General features: G+C 44.9%; 1 protein-coding gene across 1 annotated transcript; it reads left to right on the forward strand.

Moving 5' to 3' along the window:
* LOC8066123 lies at window positions 7,546-8,472 on the forward strand. The gene has a single exon (XM_021464903.1). The coding sequence runs from the start codon at window positions 7,546-7,548 to the stop codon at window positions 8,470-8,472; it is 927 nt and encodes a 308-aa protein (XP_021320578.1).

Here is an 8,499-nt window from a genome sequence, read left to right on the forward strand (position 1 = left end):
TAAGACTCTAAATCTTATTTAGACTCTAAGTCCACATTGTTCGAGGTAATAAATAACTTTAGACTCTATGATAGAGTCTGCATTGTGAGTGCCCTAATAAGACACAATGTCTACACACGAACCAAGACATGAAAGGATATGATAGGTAGATGAGTGAGAGAGAAGACATGTGGTTAGACAAAAGATCATTTTATAGAAATTATCCATTGGAAACTCTGTGGTTTTTAGTATTGGAGTGCCATAACTAGCCAAACTACACAGTCAAGAGAGAGCAAAGTAGTACACATATGGGTGAGAATAATGAAAAGCAGGAGGGATATGATGGCGTGAGATGCCGGCGAAGGGCGCAGAAGGGTGTGTATATGTTACAGAAGGTCTACGGGTGGGACATATAGGTGCGACAGGTTTACATGAATGAAGCTAGGAACTGGATGTTTGTCAACGATTTGGGCAAAGGATCTGGATAAAAGGTTGATCAGTTGTGCTCTGATCAAGGTCACTGCACTATGCCAAAACAGCACAAAGGAGACACCTCAACTAGTGACTCGAAACTGAAATGCGTCACTAATAAGCACATTAGTGACGCAGGTAAACAACACGCGTCGCTGCTAAGGTGTTGACCATGCCCCAAGAACAAGACGCGTCACTAATGGCAAGGTATTAGTGACTCGTTCTAAGAAAACACGTCACTGATAATAAAAGTGACACGTTTTAACTAGGCACGTCACTGTTATAGATACATATTAGTGACTCTTCCCAACAAAACGCGTCACTATTAATAGTCGTGACGCATTTTACGTAGACACGTCACTGATATGGAGAGATATTAGTGACTCGTCCCAACAAAACGCGTCACTAGTATTAAAAGTGACATGTAGTGTCCAGACACGTCACTCCTATTTATACATATCAGTGACTCTTCCTGTTGAGCCCGGTCACTAACTACCTGATAACTCGTGCTCATACAACTTATAATAACTTGCGTCTAAATCAATATGGAGTAGGAGTCTTAATATAAATAGATTCCTCATATCCTAAGTATTTAAAAAAACTCTTAATAGTTAAATAGAAAAGGATAAGAATTGCGTTTTTTATTTTGCTCCGCTTTCTTTATTTAGTTAGATGTCAATCGGAGGAAAAAAAATCAAAGTCCTAATCTGTAGTTCCTTCTTCTTCTTATATCTATACCTAATAATAAAGAAGCAAAATTTCAAGTTTTTTTTCGTCCATCTTTTTTTGGCTCGTCTCTCTTTAGCTACCGGATAATGAAGAGTTTCTTCTATCCAGACTTATATATATATCCCATACTTCGACAAGTTAGAATAGCTTTTGTCTAGCATGATATAGAGTTCGATTCCAAAACATATTGGATCAGGAACTGAACTCTAGATTCGTAATCTATTCCTCCTTAATAATAGAAAGCCAAAATTTGTGGCACCCATTTTTTTCTTCGTGCGGCCAATCACCAGTGTTCTGTCCGAGTTCACCATGATTGCCTGAGTTTAGATTGGATCTTTTTTTGTCTTTACTTTTTTTGCCAATCACCAGTGTTCTGTCCGAGTTCAGCATGATTACCTTAGTTTGGATTGGATCTTTATTTTTGTTTTCGTCTTTACATTATTTTTTCTCTCCGGCTCATAGGTGTTGCGTACTTGGGTCTAAAAGAGTCGCTCCCCCTTCTCCCGTGGTGTCCGGACTTTTTTTCTTTGAAGTAACTATATCTTTTCTTATAAGAATAAAGATAATTTTGGTCGAGCTTTGTTTTGGATTTTAGTTGAGTCTAACTATTCGCTTGTTTCGGTTTAAAATTGGTTTAAACTCGTGTTAGGCTTCCGAGTTAGATTCAGTCCATAACTTTCTTTTTTTCACGCTACCCTATGAGACAAGGAGTTCTTATGCCATAAACAAAAAATAAGTTAAAAATAATAAGAAACCAGATCCGAAAAAGAGAAACATAGTCCTATATAGTCATATAAATATATATTTATACGGACACTGATGAAAGATCTAGTGAACATATAAAGATATGATGGATCATCACATGTTTTACTTATGCTCCCTCCATTACAAACTATAAGACGTTCTGTTGTTTTTCTTGGTACATAAATTTTGCTATACATATGCAGATATTTGTTGTGTCTAGCTACGTAGTAAAATTTATATGTATGTATCTTAAAAAAAGCTAAAGTTTAATTAAAACATCTTGTAATTTAGAATGGAGAGAGTATACATCTGAATGGATGCAGGCTAGGCTAGCTATGCACGCAACTTTTCTTCCTTCGAGACTCGACTGACAACCATATATATACATGTTTTTGGCCAGTTCATTCATTCCCAGGCGACGAACATGGTGACAGCAGAGGCTAGCACCGGAGGGGGCTGAGGACAAGAGCAGATTCCCGAGGCCCGTAACGTAAGGCCACGGCCGTCGTCCAGTGCCGCGTGGGAGTATTTCACCCAATTCACAGCAGGCGATGGTAGGAGAAAAGCGAGATGCAAGAAGTGCAATCGGGTGTTGGCTGCGGACACTAAAACAAACGGCACAAGAACACTGCTAAGACACGGCACGGGCACGGCATCGGCATGGCACGCCAAGGCACGGCACTATGCGGCACGGCAGCACGTCGTGCCGTGCCTGTTAGTGCCACCGTGCCTAAGTGGCAGCCCAGGCACGGCACTATGGAGTAGAAATCGTGCCGTGTCGTGCCAGCAGGCACGGTGGCACACCAGTGCCCGTGTCGGTCCAGGCACTAAAACATTTTTTTATCAGCACAAGTATACAATATTATTACACCAAACATAGCAATTAACATCTTAACAATAGATGGAAGACTGAAAAATACAAATGGCTAGTGTTGGCTCGGTCATCCTCTTCATCTCCAGAGAGGTCGCTCGTCACTGGCTCTAGCCGTAGCCTCAAACGACCGCCAAAAGCAAAACAAAAAACAACCAGAAGAAGTCAGAGGCCACAGGTAGAGGAGATCAAAAGAAGAACAAGTCAGGCTCAAAGCTAGGGTTAGGGTTTCTTACCTCGCCGCCGACGGATTAGTAGCAATAGCTCCAAGCAGCAGTGGATTAGCAGATCTGCACAAAATGAAACAAGAATAAGAAAACGCCATGGACAGAGGACGAGAAGAAGAAGAGGTGGGGATCTTATGTGCTTCTTCGGAGCTCCGGCGACCGCGACTATGAGGTCGCTACCGCTGCCTCTACTGGAGCTGCTGTGGGGATGACGGCGAGCCGCCGTCGCCGTCGCCCCTGTCCTTCCCCTTTCGCCATGGCTGATGGACGGAGAGTCGAAGATGGAGAAGCAGAGAGACTGAGAGAGGAGAGACCGAGAGGGCGAGTCACGGCGGCCGAGAGCAAATGAGCTAGGGTTCGGATGGGAGAGGGGAGTGAAGCCGGCATCGGCTTATATACACCTCGTCCCCAACTCTGAATCCAACGGGTGGAAATGATCTAGGCTTTGGATCCGACGGCTGCTGGCAAAAGATCGTGCCTGTAGCGGGCCAAGTCCATTTTCGTGCCGTGCCTCGTGCTGGCCCATGGGCCGAATATGCAGCCCAGGCACGGCACGAGGTCGGGCCGTGCCAGGCACGGGCACGGATGTAGCCGGGCCGTGCTGTCCTTGGGCCGTGCTTTCTCGGGCCGTGCCCGTGTCAGCCCATCGGGCTTGGCCCATCTGGAAAACTATACGGTACATATACATGCTATCAGCTTCAGATGGCGAGCGGGCCCTGCAGGGCAGCGGCAGCGGCAGCCCTAGTACCACTACCCTCTCCATCCTGTGCTCCGTCGTCAAACCCTGACGAGCACGAGATGAATCAGTTGGTTATGAATGCCAGCTCGGTTCCTCCACCGCCATTGTCTTTGCCCGGTGATCACGACATGTTCCAAATATAGGAAATAAAAAAACATTTAGGACTGCATGCTACTCCACGCCATGTTCTAAAATAGGAAATAAAAACCATTTGGGACTGCATGCTACTCCACGCCATGATCTAAATATAGGGAAAAAAATATGCTTACCATGAATGTTTTCTTGTAAGAAGTTGAGATCCACCGCACCATACTCATCTAATGGCAAGTTCAAGTCAAAACCTGTGCAAAAAAAAGGAAAAAAATAAGAACCGATGGAGGATGAATAAAAAAAAGCAAACAAGAAAATACTGTCATCTTCTTACCAATATTGCCATCTTCTTGTAAGCCAACGTTTAGATCAAATCCCAAGTCATTGTTCTCTAATGGCAAGTTTAAATCAAATGCAGCCATAGCAAGAAAATAGAAGTAGAAAAGGAAAGAGTGGATGACGTTTGGAACACTGGAAGAAAAATAAAGAAGTCACCGCTGTTGCATGTTAAATAGAGCGTGCTCTGGTAGACGGACAGACACTGGCCTGCAAATCACGCCAACAGGAAAAAAAACGCGCACGCCATCAGCCAAAAAAATGCGACGGATTTACATGAATGAAGCTAGGAACTGGATGTTTGTCAACGATTTGGGCAAAGGATCTGGATAAAAGGTTGATCAGTTGTGCTCTGATCAAGGCCACTGGAAGCAAGAAATAAGTATCGATCGGCCATCGCGTACTCTTAGTATCTGACGACGTATTAGCTGGAGTTTTGCAAAGTGGTTGATCTCTTACGTGAACCATGCATAGCCTAATTGCAATAATACCCAAGCAACATTTAACTAGCGCCGGCGAACGGCCCAAGTATATATAATAAGCTCAATGTGCAATGACATGTGAAACATGGAAATGACCACGTACGTACTCTACGTACCACACGTTCTGACGTCCACATCCACTCTCGGTCGTCTCTCTATGCAGTGTTTGGCAACATGGACGCCGGTAGCAACGCAGACAAAGAAAACAATCCTCATCCATGACTGTGACCATGTTGGCCCAAGCAGCAAATTAAACCAACGCAAGAAATAGTACTAGGCATCGTGGAGAGGACCGCACGGCAGCATTTGGGAGGTTCAAAGACGAACATTTCAAGGTGACATCTACGTCTATAACCGGGTCTCACAAAAAACACAACATGCATGATCCACCGGTTCCCCCTAGCCTCCAAGGGATTGGGCCGGGGGTGACAACGACCGCTACATCGTGCCAAGCGTGGTGGCCATCGGCCTGTACCACACCATGACTCGCCGCACCTGCAGAAGATGGAGGTCAAGCACGGCCGTGGCCTACCACCTTTGCAGACTCTTGTTGGGTCAGTCCATGGTGGAGGTCTATGAGAGGATCTTGTCGGTCGTAGCGTATTATGATGTCAAAGACCCGTTGGTTCTCTTTGGATAAATTAGTTACATGAGATATAATCGAGGTTGGCATAGTAGCAATAAAATCTATAATTTCCAGCCGCAAAAAATTTTGCTTGGCATCAAAAGAAAATGCACCGAGCTTAATAAAATCAGGATCCTTATTGAGATAATTGAATCCTTGTATAGGTTCAGTGAAATGCCAGCCGACGAAATATATTTTGATGAACCATGGGCTCATCATCCTCTCTTTCTTGAGACAAAGCCATCCTCGGCTTTGAAGCAGAGTTCTCAGATATAGCCCCTTTGCTGTAGTAAAGCCATCATTTGCTCATGCATGGGTCAAGTCAATGTAGTTGGAACATTAATGTTTCACATCAGGTTTCATTGAGCTGCCGTTACCAAAATATTTGGATCAGTAAAAGAATTCTCTGACTCAATAATCGGAAAAGCAATGGCCTCGCCTCCTTGCAACAAAACAGTTCTAGTTGTTTAGCTATGGATGCAGGCGGGTTTCCTGCAAACCTGCAAACAGGCTAAAATTTTGCAGGTTACCCGGAAACCCACAAAAATTCATCCTATTTATGGGTTTGCGGACAATTTGCCTTGCATGTTGTTTACAGTCCTGTAAATTTATTTTCAAAAGGAGCAGTGCATGTGTTAGGTCAACCACTAGACACGGTTGAATACCCATCTCTACAGATGACTTATGCTTAACTTGTGAACTCCACACCTAGCTAGAAATCGATTTTTGTCGCCGGCTAAAAATTGATTCATTGCCGGCCTGCATGCTGGGAGAGTGGTGTTTTTTAGTTGGCTATAATTGTTTTTTGTAATATCACGTTTACTTTTTCTCCTTTTTCCCTCTAATAAAAATTCGGCAAAACTTTTTATCGCCTTTCGAAAAAAAGTTGATTCATATTTTCTGGATTCGTCATAAGAGGTTGTTACACAAACATGCATGACTAAAATTGCAGTTCACCCTCACGTTTACTTTTTCTCCTTTTTCCCCTCTAATAAAAATTCGGCAAAACTTTTTATCGCCTTTCGAAAAAAAGTTGATTCATATTTTCTGGATTCGTCATAAGAGGTTGTTACACAAGCATGCATGACTAAAATTGCAGTTCACCCTAATTAGGTGCTGTTTGGTTCGTTCAGGGGCAAAAGGCAATAATGGAAATGTAATCAGTAGCAGCGTGATCTGTTCCATGCATGGTAAGAGAAAGCGGAATTATTTGTTTGGTTAGAGCTTTTAACGTCAATCATTTCCTTAATTGTGTTTGACTAGCAGCAGCTAACCAGGTGAACACTGAATATATCCACAAAACCCACGAACGCCCGCTTCTGTTGCCGTAGCGTCCTGGGCTTTGCGACAAAAGACAGAGAAAAGCAAGCAAACGCTCCGCCCCTCCTGAAGAAGACACATCCGTTGGAAGTTGGAACAAGTATTGATTCTAAGCCTTATTCCTTGCCCAATCTCTGATATAGCATTTGATTCCAAGCTTCATGCTAGGCCTTCACATGTACTCACATCAAACATAGATGGTCCCAGCCCCTAGTCCTTTTGTATGTGGCTTGTGTTTAGATTCAATTTTTTTTGGATTTTGACACTGTAACACTTTTGTTTTTATTTGACAAACATTGTCTAATTATGGAGTAACTAGGCTTAAAACATTCGTCTCGCGATTTACATGCAAACTGTGTAATTGATTTTTATTTTCATTTATATTTAATGCTCCATGCATATGCCGCAAGATCCGATGTGATGATGGGAAATCTTGAAAAGTTTTTGGTTTTTGGAGTGAACTAAACAAGGCCTTAATGCAGTTTTGTTTGTTCTCCAGGTTGTTTTCCCCTAGCTTAGGTTCTGTTCGCCAAGCCGAATCTGTCAGATATTCAACAATATTTTTCTGTCATAATAAATCAACAGACAATACTTTTAACCATAACTTTTTAAACAAGCTTTGTGACATCTGACTCACAGTTGATCTGACAATTGCCAATCATGAAGCTTGGAACAATAGCCTTAAAACAAAGACTAGTCACTAGCTAGTGGGGCATGCATGTAGATGACGCGTGAACATGAAGAGCTTGGAACTAGATGTTGGCAACGGTTTGAGCAAGGAATCTTTCTGCATAAAGGATCGATCATGACAGCCCAATTAAGCATGCATCCATATATATATATATATATATATATATAAGCTCTACGAGCATGCATGACATCGTCATGTGAAATTGAAATCACCACTACCAGCTGAGCAAATGTTTGGCGCCATGGACACAAGCAGAACAATCCTCATCCGTGAAAACTCAACCCATGAAGTAGTACTAGCCATCGACGAGAGGACAGCTTTGGCGAACGAGAGGCTCAAGGCCGAATTTTACAAGGTGGACACCAAGATCCACCGGTTCCCCCGCAGCCTCCAGGGGATTGGCGGCGACAACGACCGCTACATCGTGCCCAGCGTGGTGGCCATCGGCCCGTACCACCATGGCTCGCCGCACCTGCAGAAGATGGAGGAGGTCAAGCTCGCCGCGGCCTACCACCTTTGCAGACACTCGGGTCGCTCCTCGTCGTCCATGGAGGTCTACGAGAAGATCTTGTCTGTCGTAGACGACGCCCGCGGCTCCTACGACGTCAAAGACCCGTCGGTTTTTGGCCTGAGCAACCACGAGTTCGCGGCCATGATGTTCCTCGACGGCTGCTTCCTACTCCAGTACATGATCGGCGGCGGGGACGTGCCTGTGCTGCAGAACTGGATGACACCCAGCATCGAGAGGGACATCTTCTTGCTCGAGAACCAGATCCCCTGGTTGGTGCTTGAGGTGCTCATAGAGTTCATGCCCGTCGATGTGCTAAGGTTTGTCCGCGGAGTGCAGGAGAAGTTTCACCCCGGAAAGGCCAAGGAGAAGAAGGTCCGGCCGTTGCCTGACGACGACGACCGCGGCGTCGGCGGCCGCGGCGACTACAAGCCGCCGCATCTCCTTGGCCTGCTATGGTACATTCTTCAGATCCATAGCATGCCAGAGCGCGTGCAGAACTACAGCTACAGGCCGCGGCCGTTGAAGTCCAGCAACGCCGTGGAGCTCGCGGAGATCGGCATCAGGTTGGCACCCAGCACGAAGCCATGGTTCTGGGACATGAGCTTCCGCCGGGGCCGCCTGTTCGGCGAGCTGTGTCCCTGTCGCCGGTGCTCCTGAACGACACCACCGCGTGCTGGCTCGTGA

This window comes from Sorghum bicolor, chromosome 7, assembly GCF_000003195.3.
Source record: "Sorghum bicolor cultivar BTx623 chromosome 7, Sorghum_bicolor_NCBIv3, whole genome shotgun sequence".
Taxonomy (NCBI): domain Eukaryota; kingdom Viridiplantae; phylum Streptophyta; class Magnoliopsida; order Poales; family Poaceae; genus Sorghum; species Sorghum bicolor.

Excerpts from the sequence above, each read along its gene's own strand:
- LOC8066123 (XM_021464903.1), top strand. The coding sequence starts at position 7,546 with ATGGACACAAGCAGAACAATCCTCATCCGTGAAAACTCAACCCATGAA.